Source organism: Anolis carolinensis, chromosome 1 (genome assembly GCF_035594765.1).
Source record: "Anolis carolinensis isolate JA03-04 chromosome 1, rAnoCar3.1.pri, whole genome shotgun sequence".
Taxonomy (NCBI): domain Eukaryota; kingdom Metazoa; phylum Chordata; class Lepidosauria; order Squamata; family Dactyloidae; genus Anolis; species Anolis carolinensis.
In genome coordinates, this window is record NC_085841.1 from 149,489,217 (window position 1) to 149,509,776 (window position 20,560).

A 20,560-nucleotide genomic window follows, 5' to 3' on the forward strand; every position below is an offset into this window, starting at 1 on the left:
CATCCAGTGAGCTTCATTGTCAACCCTAGGGTGTTCCCACCATTCATAGTCCAACATTATTAATCCTGTCATGCCTGAATTGCTTATAAGGATTATGATGTGGCTGAATTTTAGTCCCTAGCAATCCTATCTGAAGATCATTCTGAGCAGGACAGATAGGCATTGGTATATCACAAGATGAGAACCCCCACATTACCCACCCTAGGATCTGTTTCATGATGGCTTTCAGTCAACTTGGCACCAACGTGGCACCACATGCCCTTTCAAATATCCTGTTTTCTGTTCTTCCTTCTAGCCTAATAGTTATTACTTATAAATTCCCTACAAAGATTCCAACCGATTCAGTTATGAAGCCTCTTTTGAAGACTTTTCCCCATTTCTTTTCTTTTTGACAAAATTTCAAAATGGCTCCCAGTCTTTGATAAAGTTTGTGTGTTTTTCTTTGTTCATCATTGCTAATTTATCAATTTCTGCTCTATTAAAAACATTAACAATCCATTCTTCTATTGTCAGGAGGTCTAATTTCTTCTAACATTGTACATATAATGTCAATGCTGTGTTTATTGTGTAGTGCAATATTTCGTAGTTTAGTGATGTTGTTTGTTTATTTGGCGTTCCCAATAAAAATAATTTAGGCTCAAATTGTAGCTTTGAGAAAGATCCTGATACTAAAAACAATTTGGATTTTTGCTCCTCAGTTCTTTAAAAAGTCACACATAAGATCAAAGAGGGTTTTTATTAATTAGTCCAGCATTCCTCTCTGGATTTATCATTTTCTCCAAAGTAACTTGGAGAAAATGATTTGGGATTTGGTGCTAATTAGTATTCTCGAAGAGATATATTTACCTAAATAGAAGCTTCAGGATTTCTCATTAGTTAGACAAAGGGACTGTGGTGGCGCAGCAAGTTAAACTGCTAAGAACTTGCTGACTGGAAGGTTGGCAGTTCGAATCCATGAAACTGCAGTCCCGTTGCTAGCCCCAGCTTCTGCCAACCTAGCAGTTCGAAAACATGCAAATGTGAGTAGATAAATAGGTACTGCTTCGGCAGAAAAGTAACGGCACTCCATGCAGTCATGCCGGCCACATGACCTAGGAGACGTGTACGGACAATGCCGGCTCTTCAGCTTAGAAATGGAAATGAGCACCACCCTCCAGAGTCGGACTCAACTCAATCTAATGTCAAAGGGAAACCTTTACTTTTACCTTTAGACCAGGGATAGGCAAAGCATGGGGATGAAGTTACCTATGACCCTTGAAGGCTCTTTTTAGTGATTTGGCCATTGGACTCTGCAAACCAGTGTTTGAATCCCTCCACAGCCATGGAAACCCAATGGAGGACCTATGACAAGTTTATTTATTTACTGTTCTCAAGGGAAGCCAAAAAGTTACTTTCCCCCCAGAATGAAAGTGGGAAATTGTACTAGGCCTAATATGTCTTGTGAAATGTCTTTCTTTTTCTTTTCTTTCTTTTCTTTTCTGTCTTTTTTTTGTAGTTAAAGCTGCTTGGGATAAATGGTGGAAACCCTAAATAATTTAGGATAGGGCTGAGAACCCTGTGGTCTTTTGGATATTGTTGGAACACTGCTTCCATAATCCTCAATCATTTGTCCAGTTCAGAAGCCTGATAGGAGTTGTAATCCAACAGTATCTTGAGTTTGACACCACAGAGGTGTTGCAGTGCATCCCTGGGCTGTTTGCCATTGCCGCCTTCTGGGACTTAGACGTTGTGACTTGCCCAAGATGACCTAGGTCCCAACTGTACTGCCATATAAAATCCAGATTGTCTGCTTTGAACTGGATTATATGAGTCTATACTGCCATATAATCCAGTTCAAAGCAGGTAATCTGGATTTTATTTGACAATGTAGATGCCAAAACCCAGTGGGTTTCCATGGCTAAACTGGGATTTGAATTGTGATCTCCAGAGTCATAAGGTGCATCTTCTCTGTGAATCAATGGGCTTTTAACTGCCATGGCGTAATGCTATGGAATCCTGAGAATTGTAGTTTGGTGAACACCACTAGTTTTTTTCAAAGACTAGAGAAACTTTGTAAAACTACAACACCCTTGATTCCACAGGATTGGGCCATTTCAGATAACGTAGAGTCAAACCGCATTAGTTCTACAATGTAGATCCATTCATAGATCAAAATCAATCCACTACAAGATCTCACAAAATCTGTCTGATTTTCTGGCAAGAGCGTTGTGTGTGGCTGGACCTACGCTACCATATAAAATCCATATTATCTGCTTTGAACTGGATTATAGGACAATGTAGACTCATATAATCCAGTTCAAATAAAATGATCTGGACTATTTTCTTTGATCTAGATCATATGGCAGCCTCATTCACAGCAGCCATCAAGACGGAAGAGTGCATTTCCTAGCATGGAAACGCCATGCTGGTGAAGCTCCCTCAGTTTAATTTGTATTTACTATGCAGCTGCCTAAAGCCATTAATCCAGGAAGAAAGAGATGTGAATGGTTTGAAGAAGAGTGATTTTAATGTATTTTTCTACAGTGGCCTTTTGTGCTTATAACTCAACTTTTTTGCCTTTTGCAACCTTTTCCAGAGAAGCGTTTCTTTGTTGTACTTTTTTCAAAACTTCAGCAGAAAATTAGTCATTTCCTATAAATAAAACCCATTTGTGTGGGGTTTTTTAAAAATAAAATGTATGATGATATTTGGTGTGCGCCAGCTGTTAAAGAGAAGGAAAAATGCTTATATTATTTGTCCTTTGTGTCCTGAGATAATTTCAATCTTGGTGGTCTCAGAAATGTTACTCGTGAAACTTGGGATGACGAGTTTGTCGATTTTTTTTGCCAGGGGAACAGAGTTTCCGAGGCTTCAGTTTATTTCAGATAACACACAAGTCGGCGGATTTCAGTTTATAGTTTAACTTTGTGGAATGAAAGCCATAACTTTTTAACAGTTTCTGCAGAATATCACTTTCATTCAGGCGTTTTCAGGCATTTTCTGATGAACTCTAAAGCTGTGGTTTTCGTGTAATAAAAAAATCTGTGACATTAAACCATCTCTGTAGACAGAAATTGCAATTCTTTCAGCACTTAGTAAACCCACTGCAAACCCTCCGAAGTCTGTTTACTGTTATTGCAAAATACATACAAAAGCAAATCACCTTAGTATATAAAATCCTTTCAATCACCCAGTGATCTATTCTGTATACCTTTATATTTGGTGTTATTTGATTTTGCTCTTGATTCATAAATTGAAACAAGCCCACAACTCATTCATTTGAGATTTTGACTCTCCCTGAAACTACAAGAGGTCACTTTCTATTAGGAGTGCATCTGCAGGAACAAATATAGATATTTTCCTGCTCTCTGCAACAGATGAACAGCCAACTTTAATTTTACTCCACGAGCGCAACTAATTAACAGGCTTAGATTGCAAATGACATCTCATTTTTAAAAATTAAAAAATTGAGCTCAAACATTTGCAGAAGCGCAGCAAGCGGATTCTGATGGGCAGTGGCATATTGTCAGATGCTATTAAGGACCAGGCTAACATTTGCTTTAATTGTAGGATCAGCAACAACATCTGTATTTTCTAATTAAGAGTAGACGTGAAGGGAGGGGGGAGAGTTTTGTTGAGAAGAAGAACGTGATGAAGGGAGGATTAATTCCTCCCTCTATATCCATAATAAAATCAATTCCAGACATGATAAGGTGTTAGGATAATAAGCTCCCATCGGTGGACATTGCTGGGGATCCATGTACTGTGCAGTCACACCCAAGCTGCTTTTGTGGTATATTTGGCATTAACGTGTCTCAACTATGACTCAGCTTGGGGGATATTGGATGCCTTCTTTTAAAACAGTGGTTCTCAACCTGTGGGTCCCCAGATGTTTTGGCCTTCAACTCCCAGAAAACCTAACAGCTGGTAATCTGGCTGGAATTTCTGGGAGTTGTAGGCCAAAATACCTAGGTGAAGGGATACTAGTGGGACATATTTACACACATATACCTTTTGTTACTTTCATCCCCGTCAATATCGTGACAGCACTGTGTGTTACACCAAATGCATCTAATGCCATTACCCCATGTGACTGATTGTAGAGACTTATATCACACACAACACTAAGTCTTTACAGGAAATTGCTTAATTGGATTGGTTATTCCAACCTTTGTACACATACTCCTTTGTCTTATTCTTGAGAGGTCTGGCTTGTGTGCCCCTCTTTGGATGGTTGGCCTGCCTTTCTTGCCTTTTGAGACATGTCCGGTGGCTAAAGATCTTGCTCCCTGCTCCGTTTACTGTCTTGGCAGATATAGGAAGGGCGCAGCCTTGCTTTTTGAAACACCATCTGGCTTTTCAGCTCTCTCCACCTTCCCTGTCCCATATCCCTGAGCTCTTTCTGTCCCCTCCTTTGTTTGGATACATCCATGCCTTGTTGATATTGCCTTGTTGTTCCACACTCTTCAGTAAATGAGCTGCTACATGCCCTTGATTTATCCATTATTTATTTATTGTATCAGAAGCAAACCGAGAGTACAGTTGTAATGTATTTAAAAACACAAAGTTTAAAACATGGCCTTATACTAAATATCCTTTGATCAGTAGCTGGCCACTTGGAGTGCCTCTGGCGTTGCTATAAGAAAGTCCTCCATTGTGCATGTGGCAGGGCTCAGGCTGCATTACAGTAAGTGGTCTGTGGTTTGCTCTCCTCCACACTTGTATGTTGTGGACTCCACTTTGTGTCCCCATTTCTTAAGGTTGGCTCTGCATCTCGTGGTGCCAGAGTGCAGTTGGTTCAGCACCTTCCAAGTTGCCCAGTCTTTTGTGTGACCAGGAGGGAATCTCTCATTTGGTATCAGCCATGGCTTGAGGTTCCAGGTTTTAGCCTGCCACTTTTGAACTCTCGCTTTCTGAGGTGTTCCTGCGAATATCTCTGTAGATATTAGAAAACTATTTCTTTTTTTTAGGCATTGGCATGCTGGCTGATATCCAAACAGGGCATGGGCCGGAGAGGTCACTGCCTTGGTCCTTTCATTATTGGCTGCTACTTCCTGACGGGTGTCAGGTGGTGTGATACTGGCTAAACAGTATAATTTCTCCAGTGGTGTGGGGCGTAGAAATCCTGTGATAATATGGCATGTCTCATTAAAGGCCACATCCACTGTTTTAACATGCTGAGATGTGTTCCACACTGGGCATGTGAACTCAGCAGCAGAGTAGCAAAGCGCAAGGACAGATGTCTTCACTGTATCTGGTTGTGATCCCCAGGTTGTGTCAGTCAGCTTTTGTATGATATTATTTCTAACATTCACTTTTTGCTTGATATTCAAGCAGTGCTTCTTATAAGTCAGAGCACAGTCCAGAGTAACTCCCAGGTATTTTGGTGTGCTGCAATGCTCCAGTGGGATTCCTTCCCAGGTAATCCTCAGAGCTCGAGATGCTTGTTTGTTCTTAGGATGAAAAGCACACATCTGCATCTTAGATTCATTAGGAATCAGCCGGTTACCCCTGTAAAAGGCAGTAAGAGCACCTAAAGCTTTGGAGAGCTTCTGTTCAACCATTTCAAAGCTCCCTGCTTGTGTGGTGATGGCCCAATTGTCAGCATAGATGAAACTCTCTGTCCCTTCTGGCAGTGGTTGATCATTTGTGTAAATATTAAATATTGATAGAATTATCCCTCTATCTGGAAAGGCCTTGATTACATTCTTTTTTTCCACCTAACATTAGCCATACAATTTGGACCTACTCCTGCTAGTCATTAGGTCAAAGAGATAGCAGTCTATTTGCAAAGGAAATTTTGCCTTATGAGAAACGGCTTATGAGCTGGGTCTGTTTAGCCTGGAGAAAGTTTAGAGGGGACATGCTCACCCTGTTTAAATATTTGAAAGAAGGTCATATTGGGGACGAAGAAGGGTTGTTTTCTGCTGCTCTAGAAAATAGGATAGAGAGCAATGGATTCAAACTGCAGGAAAAGGGATGCCACCTAAATAAGATGTTCTTACATGGAATAAATTCCCTCAGAGTATGGTTGATTCTCCTTCTCTGGAGGATTTGAAACAGAGGCAAAATGGCCATCTGTTGGGAGTGATTTGATTGTGTATTTCTGCATAGCAGGGGGTCAAATGAATGGTTCTTTTGGTTTCTTCTAATTCAGCATATGGTACTAAAATTGTTCTGGCCCACTGAATGAGGATATGTATTTCAGGCAGGCATGATTTGAGTAAAAGTTATGTGCTATATATAGTAGCTCTCTCTCTCTCTTTTAAGTGTTAGGATCATTTGAAAATATTAGGAAATAGTGAGGGAATATATTAAAAGGACTGCTTTGGCTGCATAGCACTTGAAAATAGTTCTTTCATATCTTGACAATACTCATCCTCTCCAGTAGCAACAATACTTATTTCAAGTGGTACTTCTTTTAAAATCAGGGGTGGTCAACTTATGAGTTATGGCCTGATACGTTCAGTTTAAAGATCCTGGATACTCTCCACGTGATGAAGAAAGATGTTTCAAAAAGGGCGGAAGGAGACTGCTGCTCCGGGAAACAGCCCAGATTTTAGTGTTTTGTTTGTTTTAATGTTTCTGTTAACTTTCCTTGCATTGTATCTGGGCAGTGGACTCACTGAAATTGTCAACTCCCCCTCCCCGAAATTTTGCAGGTTGAAAAAAAAACCTGGTTTACTCATGAATTTTAACTGGTTAACCAAATCCCTATGCTAAGTCTATGAGACGCAAAAAATTAAGAGTCCCTCCAGGCACTATCTCAAGCAGGTCCGTAGCCGGGGGAGGGGGGGGGATTCACCCCCCAAAAAAATTTCGAGTAAAGTATTTACACTGACCTGTAAATAACTTGACCCAGGATTTTGGGGGTCTGAGTTTTTAACTTAAATTTCTACATATTTGGGTTTCCTTACCTACCTCTCTCAACTAAGCTTTTCACATTTTAAGAGGAAAACATTCTTCTCTACATTACTACTGTAATCATGCCTTCAGCAAAAACAATTTAAGTTTTGGGCATTTATATCCTTCATAAATAGCATGGGTAAAGGTGAAGGTTTTCCCAACATTAAGTCTAATCGTGTCCGATTCTGGGGGTTGGTGCTCATTTCCATTTCTAAGCTGAAGAGCCGGTGTTGTCCGTAGACACTTCCAAGGTCATGTGGCGGGCATGACTGCATGGAGCGTCATGGAGAGGTACCTATTGATCTACTCACGTTTGCATGTTTTCGAGCTGCTAGGTTGGCAGAAGCTGGGGCTAACAGCAGGAGCTCACCCCACTCCCAGAATTCAAACTGCCGATCTTTCGGTCAGCAGGTTCAGCAGCTCAGCAGTTTAACCCACTGTGCTACCGGAGGCTCCTATTAAATAGTCTACCTGTCCCAAATAATAAAAAGGCAGACACGTGGATAGAATGAGGCTAGACAAGGAGAAAATTAGAAGAAAGAATAAACACCGATGTCTCTGTTCCCTTCCACACCTTGGTTTGCAGGTGTGTAGACAGCCATGAAATTTAGTGCTACACAAGGTCACACAGACTCGCTTAGTCTTCATTTCATAAATGGACAATTTCACAGTTGTTAAAATTTAGTGCTAAGGAAAGGAACAAAATAAAATGAAGGCAAGTAAGTCTCATGTTTCCTGAAATAAGCTGACAGCTGCTGGAAATAGCAGATTCAGTTTGATTTATAATATTATAAATTATGTGGCACATAGAATTAGAGCCAAGATGTCATCTTCAAAGAGAACCAAGGATAGAGGCTTTGGACTTAGAAACTGTGTCATTGAAGATACTCAAGCTACAAGGGTGTCAAATTGATAGTGAAATACAGCACTAAAAAGTCAAGTAATAAGGCCCATGTGCTTCAGGGTTAGGTTGCCTTTTATATATGAATATAAAATGGTCATGTGGGAGAACTGTATTGACTTAAGTAACACTTGCATCTGTCTTCAATTTTGCAGTTTTTCCCATATGGAGATGCTTCAAAATTCGCCCAGCATGCATTCAGAACCTTTGATAAAAACGGCGATGGAACCATCGACTTCAGAGAGTTCATTTGTGCACTCTCCATCACTTCCAGAGGCAGTTTTGAACAGAAACTAAACTGGGCCTTCAATATGTACGACTTGGATGGAGATGGAAAAATCACACGGGTAGAGATGCTGGAAATTATAGAGGTGAGACTCTGCACAAATTGAAAGTATTTCAACTAACGCTTATGCGACTCATTCATTCTGCACAATTAAGAGAAACTGATGTCTCATTCACTGCCATGGCTTCATCCTGTGGGATCTTGGAGTTTTTAGTTTGGTGAGGCACCTAGAATTATTTGGCTGTTAATTCTAGCTGTCCTTCCTTAAACTGCAAATCCCAGGATTCCGTAAGATGCAGCCATAGAAGTTAAAATGAAATAATAGCACTATAACTGTGTCATCAGAGCCATGGTGGTGCAATGGGTTATACCCTTGTCGGCTGAACTGCAGACTTGAAGGTTGGATTGCTGACCTGAAGGCTGACCGTTCTAATCAGCGAGACAGGGTGAACTCCTATCTGTCAGCTCTAGCTTGCGGGGACATGAGAGACGCCTCCCAGCAGGATGGTAACACATCCTGGCGTCCCCTGGGCAACATCTCTGTAGATAGCCAATTCTCTCACACCAGAAGCGACTTGCAATATATTCTCAAGTTGCATCTGACACTATTTAAAAAAAACATGTTGTCATTTAGGAAGAAAAGCACATGAAGCAAGACTATAGTATGTTGTAAAAGGAGGGGTTCTATATTCCCAGTTTTATTATAGGATTTTCTGTTATGGCTGGAATCCTGTGGGTCAGTTAAAATGCATAACCGAGAGTTACACTCTCATGATTATTATATTTAGGGACTACGTAGGAACTATGGAAGTCTCCTGATTCATTCTTACTAGGTAGAAGCTACAGCAGTTGATTCAGATCTGTTGAGGGAGGAGGGGTACTACTTGTTTAAAAGGAGAGTTCTGGAGATATCCAGAAATCTTGCTATTGTCCAACTTTTGCAGTCCCGGCCAGTAAAAATAGCTTGGCCCTATAGCTACCCCTGCTGTCAATGTTTGGGCTATGCAGATAAAAAGAAGACCTGATGTTCTGAGTAGATACCCAGACTGGGCCCTTTTCTCTGTCCTCTGGGGAAAATGAGGGATCTCAGGCCAAGAGTAATGCCTTGAAAAGCGTATGTATGTGTACTATTTGTTAGTTGATGTTTTTGTTTGAATTGCATTCTCTGCAGCCGTGGTTTGATGCTTAAGGTATCACTTCCAGTGCCATCATTAGGGACTGTGCCTTATAACAATCCCTCTCCATGGCCTGCCTCCCCTGCTTCAAGACATTGTAAGAAGTTGTCACTAAATCTCAAGTTTTGGCCCTGAAATGTTTGAATCTGAGATAGTGTTGGCAGCCTTGGCTATACTTGATGTCCAAGACCTGTTTCCGTAACACTCACTGGTATTGGAATCCACACTTCACCTGGAAAGAGTGAAATTCTGGACACTTTTAGAGCAATAGCAAAACCCCTGTGTCTGGCTGACCTGGCCTTACCCAGTAGTCCCCATAGTTTCCATGCATGTCTCATGGTTTTCACAAACATCACCATTCACTCAAATCCATTGTAATATACAAGCTACATTGGAGAACACAAGGTAATACTCATAAAAGACTATCACTAGCTTATGGAAATTGCATAGCAAAATTATGTAATCCCTATGGAATTATAATGATAGGATATAGCAACTCCCATTTTTAAAATGCTTAACTCCCCAGTTGGAATGCATTGAAATCAAAAGTGCTTAACCTTGTCTGGATTGTGCAGTAAGGCCCAGTCTATACAGTACCGCCATATAACATCCAGATTATCTAAGGTTAACGAAGCCCATTTCCCTGGGAGTAAGACAGGCTGTATGAACAGTGAGACGGACTTCTGAACATATGGGCTGTGTGTTACATATTTCAACATATAGACTCATTCTACTGGACTTGGCCTTTCTCTCTTTCCAGGCCATTTATAAAATGGTTGGCACTGTGATCATGATGAAAATGAACGAAGATGGCCTCACACCGGAGCAACGGGTAGACAAGATTTTCAGCAAAATGGATAAGAACAAAGATGACCAGATCACACTGGATGAATTCAAAGAAGCTGCAAAGAGCGACCCTTCCATCGTATTACTCCTGCAGTGTGACATTCAGAAATGAGGAGTTTGTGTCAAACACTTTCATGGACTGCACAAAAAGTTTAAATGTTCCATTCGGTTTGCAGCTACTTCCACACATACACACACACATACACACACAAAACAAACAAAACTTGCTTGGGACTACCTATCAATGGACTTGCTTCTTGTGTTTGAAACACTTGTGTGCATGAGAATGTCAATTGCTACAGAATTTTAAAAGTATATATTATAAGAAAAATAATTATTATACCACAATGTGATGTTTGCAACGTCATTTCATAAGTCCTATTCCTCCGATGCCTGTGCAGCATTGCCGTGCTGCGGTGAATTATACTATTTATTGTTCATGTTTTACTGATGCTAGCTATATGTCTCTTAAACTGGGTAATGTTAGTGACAACTGAAACCCCCATGGTAGTGTACAAATCAGTTCATTAGCAAATCTGTCACCATCCTGCTGTATATTAATAGTGGACAGACTGAGGGAAGCACCTCCCTCCATTCATTTAGTGTCTGATCCAGACATGTGCTTGTACTGTCGGTGAATATAAATGTACTTCATTTGCATGACTTTTAGGTTTGCCTTAATTCTTACCTCATTGCATCCTTTCTATCAGAAAGAAGCAGCAGCACTATTTCAGAGGAATGAAGTATACGACAAAATTTGGGAGAGAGAAAAAATCTAACCCTGCTAAAGTGTTCCCTCAGTCAAAGCTAACATACAAATATATATAATATAAATATATATACAAAACACATTTAAAATACTGTTTTATTGGAAGTTTGAAATGTTTTGTTGAGAGTGTATTACTTTCTGCTTGAAATTTTCATAAGCTTCCAAAGAGGTTGCGATCAATGTCCCCAAATAAATTTATAACATTTGACTCTTGTTATATTATTTCACATGAGTAGCTTGTTAGTCTTGAGATCAAAAGAATTGTGGATAGAACTTCTGCTTGTTTGCTGAAAACTTTTAACACAGATATCCCTATTTTTTCCACTCTTTCCCTTCCCAAAAAAGATTCTCCAATCTCAGCAATTCCAGAGACAGTCTAGTTTTTGTCAGCGTAACATGTGGTGGCCACTGGGAACTAGATTTCCCACAAGCAGATATATAGTGTGATTCACAAGCAAGCCATCTGGATCTTTTGGATGATGATGATGATGATGATAACTACTACTTTTTAGTTAACTGCTGAAGAGCTCTTTAAAAATCTGTCAATTCTTATCATAGAGTTTTATCATAGAGTTGAGCATTCTTTCTCCGAAATGCTTGTTTTGGATTTGGGGAGTGGGGAGGTCAGAATAACTGTATTTTACATGAACATACTTAAGGAGACATCTTGGAGATGACACACACACACACACACACATCTGAACATTAATTTATGTTTCATATAAACCTTACACACATAACCTGAAGGTAATTTTATGCAATATGTTTAATATTTTTGTGCATGAAACAAAGTCTGTGTACATCGAACCATCAGAAAGCAAAGGTGCCACTATCTCAGCTCACACATGTGGTCCATTTCTGGTTTTGGCTTATGTCAAATTTCAAAATTCTGGATTAGGGGTTTTCAACCTGTAAGTATCTATCAGTGTAAATGGATTAGGAATACTCTAACTGTGGCTATTATTAGGAAGTTTTTCTTTCCAAAGAATGTGCTGTATAATAGACAAGGTTATGTCTAAAACTATTTGGTTAGTCTCCAAGATCTGGAACCAAGGTTGAAAGAAAATTATTGGTAAAGAATACAAAGCTACCTTGATGAATAACTTATTATTCAACATCATATTCAACATGACAGCTCTGGCAGAGAGAGGGTTGTTAAAGAGATACTTGGATCCATTTACACACGTTCTATGTAGTGCCAGATTTATGCAAAGGCTAAGGAAACTAGCTTGATACAGTTTGAACTCGATACAATTTAGGTTCTCAACCCCAATTTCATCTCACAGAGTGCAGGCTTTCATTGGGAAGTACAAACTCTACCCCTGAATTATAATTCTATTTTTACACAAATCATTCAGATTTACCAATGACAGTGACTATTTATTGACTCTGCCTTCCATATAATGCTTCCAGCCTTACTGAATGAAGCGAAGAAGGTGGTCCACAGGACAATAACTTGAATGGAAAGTGCTTAAGGGAACCCCTTATGTACAACAAGAGTTCCAAAATGGAAATTATAATTATTTTATTATTTTAATAATAAGTGTGCAAACAAATCAAGACATCGTTATCCTAATTTTCAGATAGAGATAAGGACAGTGAAGTATGCCCAGACATTGATGGATATCAGGGTGTAATGTATGTATTCCTTCTCATTAACACCAACACGATTGATTCAAGGCCAATAGACAAGGACTTCCTTTTCAAAAAAAGCTGTGATTTTGAGATCATACAGTGTGCATGAAATAGTTCCTAGTTTCTATCCTTGGCAACTCCAACAGAGATGGGAAAGAAGGCTTTCAGAAATCAGCAATGAGTTTAGAAACTCCTCACAATCAGATTCAAAACTAGCTGAACCTGACTGTCTTCAAAGGTATTACAATAATTCAACCTGGAAAGGTATAAATGACTGCATATTAAAAATCAACCCTGGCCATAGTTATCACCTAGCCATTCATTTGCAGTTCTGGACTAAGGAGTTCTTCCAAACTATAAACCTAAATTCCACTATATCTAAAATACAATGTACTGTTTGTTTCCTCAAAAAGGCCAAGGCTGTTTTCTTATTTGACCAAGCTTTTTTCTTGTCCAATCTCATCAGTCCCCAAATTCTGCAATATCATATCAGAATTTATTTTAATTGTATTCAGGTGTTTTGGAGAGGGGTTGACTTTACCTTCTTCAACTCTTCAGCAGTACCATTAGGTCACCATTGTAGAAGAGGATCAGTTAGTGGAAGAGTCTCATATAGAGAGCAGCGGTTCTCAACCTGTGGGTCCCCAGGTGTTTTGGCCTACAACTCCCAGAAATCCCAGCCAGTTTACCAGCTGTTTTACCAGTGTACCAGCTGGGAGTTGGATGCCAAAACATCTGGGGACCCACAGGTCGAGAACCACTAATATAGATACTCTCCACAATTTAGAATTAAGAAGGGAAAGGTTGCTTACCTGTAACCGTGTTTCTCTGAGTGATCACCTGTGAAATTCGCACATATGGTATCCCTCAGCCTATGCTGACAGCTTATGGAATCTTCTAGAGCTATCTGACACATTTCTGGCGGAAGTCCTGCCCACTCTCTCCTTGACGTATATATAGCCAGTGCGAGGGGCTACTGCCTCAGTTCCCTGCCATGATGGCAGCAAGATAAGAGGCATGACAACAGCGGGGAGGATGGGCGGGAATGTGCGAATTTCACAGGTGACCACTCGGAAAAATAAAGGTTGCTTACCTGTAACCCCTAACTGCTGTGATAGCAGCGGAGTAAAGGAACTGAGGCAGTAGCCCCTCCTACTGGCTATATACTCTATGGGGAGAGTGGGCGGGGCTACCACCAATATTGTATCTAAGAGATTTCTAGAAGATTCTGAAACTGACTGCACAGGCAATACCATATGTGTGTATTTCACAAGTGATCACTCAGAGAAACACGGTTACAGGTAAGCAACCTTTCCCTTCTCCATCGTGGTCAACTGTGAAATATGCACATATGGTAGATTAGCAAGCTACTAACCTTGGTTGGTGGGCGTCATGCCACCGATGAAAAAAGTACTGCTCTCCCGAACACAGCATCCTTCCGAGACGCCGCATTGACCTTGTAGTGTTTGACGAATGTCGATGGAGTGGACCATGCAGCTGCGCGGCAAACAACATCCAAAGGTACACCCCTCATGAAGGGTGTAGAGGTCGACATAGATCTTGTAGCGTGTTCTGGTAACTCTTTGCCCGCTGACTTATAGGCGTGGCGTATTGCAGCAACAATCCAAGAAGATAACCGCTGAGTAGAGACAGGAAAACCCCTAGCATCCTTGTGATACTTTAGAAAAAGTCTTGGAGATTTACAAAATTCCAAAGTTCTATCAACGTAAAAGGATAGTGCTCTGCAAACATCCAACATGGGAAGGGCCTTTTCTAATGAAGAAGATGGATTCTGGAAGAAGGCTGGAAGGGTTATTTCTTGAGAAGTATGGAACCTAGACGCCACCTTTGGAAGAAACGCGATATCTGTGCGTAAAACCACTTTGTCCTTATGAAAGTGAATATAAGGCGCATCCGAACGAAGAGCACACAATTCACTTGTACGTCGAGCCGATGTGATTACAACTAAAAATGCGGGTTTCCACGAAAGATAAGACAAGTCCGTAGAAGAAAGTGGTTCAAATGGAGGCTTGGTCAAAGACAAAAGAACTAACTCTAAACTCCAGGATGGAACCACCAGAGCAGCTGATGGCCTCAAGTTTTTAAAGCCCTGAAAAAAAAGAGCAAGATGGGAGGCCAGTCTTCCTTCTATACCAGGGTATCGCTGCAAGGTAGTATTTCAATGACGAATATGACAATCCTGCATCAGCAAGCGATCCTAAAAAGTCCAGAACTACAGCAGATGGGGCGGATTCAGGTAATGCTCCCCTATGCTGTGTGAATGACGAAAAATGTGACCATTTATAAGTGTATGATCGCTTCGTAGATGCCCTGTGAGCTGCAGCCAAGATCTTTTGCACTGACGAGGAGAATGTCACTGTGGTGGACAGATTCACCACGCCGTTAACTTCAAGCAATGCGTGTCCGGGTGCAGAACCATACTCCCCCCTCCCCCCAGGTCATCAGCAGATCGGGACGGTCCGGTAGACCGAAGTACTCCCCCCTTGGACAAGTGTAGCAGTGTTGTGAACCACGGCCGACAAGGCCACCACGGAGTGAGAAGAATGCAGTCTGCTTTGTCCCTCTGCAGTCTGGATATCACCTTTGTGATGAGGGGAATTGGTGGAAACGCATACACAAAATTGCCGCTCCACGGTTGGAGGAAGTCATCCCCTAGACAACCTCATCTTCGGTTCACAGGCTGCCGAGCGCAAAACAGAGGGCATTTGGAATTCTCCGGCATGGCAAAAAGATCTATGCTCGGGACTCCCCAATATCTGAACAGATGTTCCACCACGTCCTTGTGAAGCGACCATTCGTGATTTGCAAGGGGTGTCCTGCTGAGTCGGTCTGACAAGATATTCCAGGTGAGATTTTTCTAAATTCATGATTAAACCTAGAGACTGGAGAAGGGATAACGTGGAATCAATATCAGACAACAGTTGAGAACGGGACCCAAAAACTAGTGACAATCATCAATATACGGGTACACCGTTATTCCCTGCAAACGAAGAGCAGTTGCAACAACAGCCATGCATTTAGTAAAAACTCTAGGAGCTGTGGCTAAGCCAAAGGAAAGAACATTAAAACGGAAAGCCTGATCTCCAATCATAAAAGACAAGAATCTACAATGGTCTCGAATCAAAATATGGAAATAAGCATCCCATAAGTCAATAGTAGCAAACCAAACTCCTTTATTGAGTAAAGGAAGGATCAATGACAAGGTAACCATTCTAAACTTCCGGGGAGTTATGAATGTATTAACGTTCCTTAAGTCCAAAATTGGCCTTCGGCCTCCTCCCCGCTTAGGTACCACAAAATAATGAGAAAAAAAATGGAGAACATATCAGGTTCAAGGCGTCGGATAGCACCCTTGTCCAAAAGAGCCTAGATTTCCTCCCATAACGTTTGGGGGGGGGGGGGAGTGACTCGCACAACCCCGACCGGTGGGTACTGAAAGAACTCTATAAAATACCCAAATTCCACAACTTTAAGCACCCAACTATCAGACGTGATGTCACACCAAGCTGAGATAAAGGGTGCCTGTCTAGAGCCAAAAACGTAGTCCCAAAATATTTCCCATAGGTCCACTAGATAAATGTTCACCATTCGCCAACAGGCGGGATGAAGAAACATCAACTTGGACTTCAGGAGATGGCGGCACGCTAAAGCCGACGTTTGGGCCCACTTTGATATCTCGCTTTACCAGATCCTTGGCCTCTCGACTGGTAAGGTTGTTATCTTTGAGTATGATACTTTGACTGCAAAGTGCTTTTGAACTTGCCAAAACCTCCACCCTGTGACCTGTCTGATCTAGAGTAAAAGGGTGGCAACTAAGGCTGCCAATGAGGTCTTTGTTGATACCCATACTGTGGTTGGTAGCCATATTTAAACATTGTCTGTCTCATCTCATGGCCATGCTTAAGGTTAGAATCAGCCAGAACTGTCCACTGGAAGGTCCTCCGCCACTGCAGGACCCTTTTCTGAAAGGGCTGAAGCACGAAGCCAACCATGTAGTTGAATCAAAGTTGCTGTAGCAAATAATTTGCCTGCGGAATCAGCCATATGTTTTCCTAAGTCCTTCTGTAACTTTGCCAAAGACACAGCCTCGAGGTGGAAAGCTCTGGCTAACCGCTGGTCATCATGGGGCAAATGATTGATTAAAGGATCTATCTTAGACCATAAAAAGGACTAGTAAGCCCCCATATATGCCCCATAGTGGGCTAGCCTTGTAAATAATCCAGCAGACGCATACACCCTTCTGCCGAGTGCATCGACTTTGCGCCCTTCCTTGTCTGGCGGTGTTGGTACTTGCCTCCGAAGGCGCTTAGCATGGGTTGCATCAGCAACAACGGAATTTGCTTTTGGAGGACGTGCAAGCCATTCAGCTGAAGAGGTTTCTAACTTATACGTATTGTCAACGTATCTAGGAATGGCTGGAACCGCAGCTGGTGCAAGTGGGACCGCTCCAGCCAATTGAAGAAAAAACGCCAAGACTGATAGGACTGTAGGTGCTGGTGGTCTTTGATGATCCGCTGGAAAAAGTGGATCTTCCACTGCAGTAGGAGTCTTGGGGTAGGCAGTGCCAAAGCTTTAGACATACGAATCATCAAAGCAGAGAAGCTATGTAACTCTTCAGAAGTGGTTAGGGCCACATCAGTATCTGTAGTAGGGCCATGCAAGTGTTCATTATTATCACTGGAATCAGAGTCTAAGTCCTCAGTTTGCTGTGAATAAGATAATTCAGGCAGGATTTGCAAAGGAGGCTGTTGAACTCCCAGCCCTGCCATAGCAGCTGACGTAGAAACAATGAGAAGGTATACCAGTCAGTTTAACCCCAACAGCGGGGGGGGGGGGGGGAGGGGGCTGGTGGAGGAGCTCCTGTAAAGGAGTCTCTAACAGCTCCTTTTGCAGGCCCTAGATCCGTCGGCACCGTTGCCTGGTCTAAAGATACCCCTTTTGGTACCGATGCAGCAGAAGAGACAACCCCTTGACAATGTGGCCTGTCCATAGGGAGAGAAGTAGCCAGTCCATTGGGGAAAGGGAGACTCAATCCCGAAGGCCCAAAATAATAAAACTGTCCATGGGAAGACATATGCCACATGCCCGGTGGGTGGCCCTGGAAGTTTTGAGGTAATTCCCTCTATTGCTGCGTCGACACAGATAGTCTCCTTTTGCCTTGTCTCCGTGAGTGGCGTCGCCCTCGGGACCGAGCCTGCTGGGAGCTGCTCGAGGTGGAGGGCAAGGAGGCCAAGCTTGAGTCCGAATAGCGGCTCCCTGAGGAAGAGGATCGATGCCACACACGCCACGCACGCAAGTGTCGGGAGGGGCTATGACTCTGGCGCCTCCTAAATGGGCGGGACTCTCTGTCCATTCTTTCACCAAAGGGCCCCATTCGCAGGGGCAGAGCCGGCAGCACTCTGTCCCTGCTGGAAATCGAGCCTTCGGGCCCGTCAAGTACAGGTATGGCGGGGGTCGAGCCCAATGCCTGTACCGGCCCCTGGGATCCAGTCGCAGCTCTCGGAGAAGCCTCTCTTGCTTCATCCAAGCTCTCTATTTGAGGCTGGGGCGCATGCGCCTCATCCGGACGGGCCGGAGAGGGCTGGCCTAATATTGCCTCAGAGGCAGCCTCCACTGGAGGCAGTGCTGAGGAAGGCCGATTCGACAACACGGGGACAGCACTCTGATCACCTTTGCCTGTTTGCGGCGAAGTTGATGGGCCGAGCCGACCGACGCCATCTAGGCGGGCCGTTTGAGCCGCTGAGGCTTTAGGCTTTTTGGCCTTTTTCTTATCAGGCCCCCCTCGCGATGAAGGATTGGAGGGGGTAGGAGATTTGGCCCTCCAAAATCGCAGAAGGCAATAATGCCTGTTCATAGAGCATGGCCTTGAGGCGCAATTCTCTATTCCTCCTGGCCTGAGGGGTAAATCCCTGACAGACGGCACAGGACTGCACTATGTGCTCTTCCCCCAGGCACAAAAGGCACATACAATGTCCATCTGTGTCAGGTAATTTCCCTCCACAAGAGGAGCATCTCTTAAAGGCGGTAGTCGATGCCTTTAGATCAAAAATAGCTTGTGAGAGGAGAGCACACAGAAGAATTCTCTTAGCTGTTAAGCAGAAAAAAAGGGAACTGAGGTGGCAGCCCCTCACACTGGCTATATATACGTCAAGGGGAGAGTGGGCGGGGCTTCCACCAGAAATGTGTCAAATAGCTCTAGAAGATTCTGTAAACTGTCAACATAGCCTGAGGGATACCATATGTGCGTATTTCACAGTTGACCATGATGGAGAACTATGAATACGCAAAGACTTCGTGTAGTTACCTTCCACAATCAAAGAAGCAAAAACAAGGATGGAGTGGATGAGCTATTGTGCTTGTGCCTGCTTCTTTTCCTTGCTGGTAGACTGCATATGCTTTGAATCACCTTAATAAAGATGCTCATACTTCCTGACTGGAAAATGAATCACAGAGCTGAGTCTCGTGTGCATTACAGAATTTGTTCTATATCAATTTATACTCCACTATTTGATATGCAGACATTTTGTGTGGCATACAAAAACAGAAAATACAATGCCTTCCTAATTTAGCTCAAGATCCAACAGAATATTTATAAAAGGGAAGGGCTCTATAGGTTACAACCATATGGGATGTTCTGCCTTCAACCGGAGAGGTAAACCTTGCAGCTTTATTTTGGAAACTGACAGAAGTTTTCTGGAAATATTTAAAGGCGAGCATGGAGCAGGCAGGAGTTTGAATACATTGTTTGTTAGCACAAACTAAAAGTGTTATTCCTGAGTCCTCAAAACATCAAAAGGTTTAAGAAAAAGAGACTTATCACGTGTTGGTCTATGCTTCACTGCTACAGCGTTTAATCCCGAAACAGGGAGAAGAGACAGCTATGAGCAATTTACCTTGGTAATCACAGAAAAACAAATACAGTACACCCTTAAGTTTATGTGTTCTTCACCATCAACCACACTTTTCGTGTCACACAGTAATCATAATTGACTTTAGTCACAAAAAGAATCTCTGCATCTCGATACTACTCTGTACACACATGGCCCATCTACTGGTGTTTTTTTACTGATGTAATTTGGAAACAAGGGCTGCTGGTGAAATAAAATCCAGACTGCACGGATAAGCAACACTGGTGAGGTCCAACAACCTATTCTAGGTTCTAAAGGGCAACATCTATCCCTATACATTTCTAGAGTAAGTACCAATTGCATGATTGACTTCAATGAACTGTTTCAGTAAGAGAAACAACCCTGGCAAAATCATTTTATATCCATTGCTTCATCTCTACTGAAAAGCACAGCTGGGGAAGTTGACTTAAGTGATGCAGCCTGCAAAGTGTGTGTGTGTCAAACAATATGTCTGCATAGTTTATTTTACAAGGAGGAAACAATCAGGCAAAGGTATCAGACTAGAACCCAGAAGATACTTACAAAAGATGCTATCACTACTGGGTGCAATTAACTACAACTGTCATTAAACTAAAAGATACTGGAAACACTATGGACAAGAATTGTTTTTACTGTAACTGTTTTATTGTAAATACATGTTCCAAAATATGATCAAAGATTTATTTTCATTTTACTTTGTCATACTTATGGAATACAAAAATATGAAACATTTGAATCCATCTTCAAAATATATATCTATCTATTCCACTCTTTGCAAGAGCAAAACAAAAGCTGCAGTCACTAGTGCAAGACAGTATCTTTGCTGCTACAATTTAACCACCAAAATATTACTTCTAGTAATAAAGTAAATTTTATGTTTAAATCTTGGGAATTGCAATACGGAAAAAGGCACAAGTCAATGTAGGGAATTACAAAGCCTTACATTTTTTAAAAATTGCAACAGGACATGATATATAATAGGAACAAGCTGACCAGGTGCTATGCATTCCTAAGGCACTCATTCTTCACCTTCATCTTCATCACCTCTGTGATGGAAATTCAGTGTGGTCTGCCCCCTCTCTGGATCTGACATTCGGAGGATTCGAACAATCCTGTTGGATGGCAATGAGCTAGATACAAAATAGAGTCAATTTA

General features: G+C 42.0%; 2 protein-coding genes across 5 annotated transcripts in view; one reads left to right on the plus strand and one right to left on the minus strand.

Annotated features, from left to right (window-relative positions):
- vsnl1 (visinin like 1) overlaps positions 1-11,070 on the plus strand; it is a 128,024-nt gene extending 116,954 nt beyond the window's left edge. The window contains exons 3-4 of the mRNA XM_003215414.3: positions 7,942-8,157; positions 10,008-11,070. Of these exons, the coding sequence (XP_003215462.1) occupies positions 7,942-8,157; positions 10,008-10,205 (414 nt within the window). The 3' untranslated portion in view covers positions 10,206-11,070. The remainder of the gene's footprint in view (positions 1-7,941; positions 8,158-10,007) is intronic.
- Positions 11,071-20,028: 8,958 nt separating this feature from the next.
- The window catches only part of smc6 (structural maintenance of chromosomes 6), a 72,799-nt gene continuing 72,267 nt past the window's right edge, over positions 20,029-20,560 (minus strand). For all 4 annotated transcript variants that reach the window (XM_016996470.2, XM_008117278.3, XM_003215413.4 and 1 more), the window contains one exon: positions 20,029-20,535. In XM_016996470.2, the coding sequence (XP_016851959.2) occupies positions 20,424-20,535 (112 nt within the window). In that variant the 3' untranslated portion in view covers positions 20,029-20,423. The remainder of the gene's footprint in view (positions 20,536-20,560) is intronic.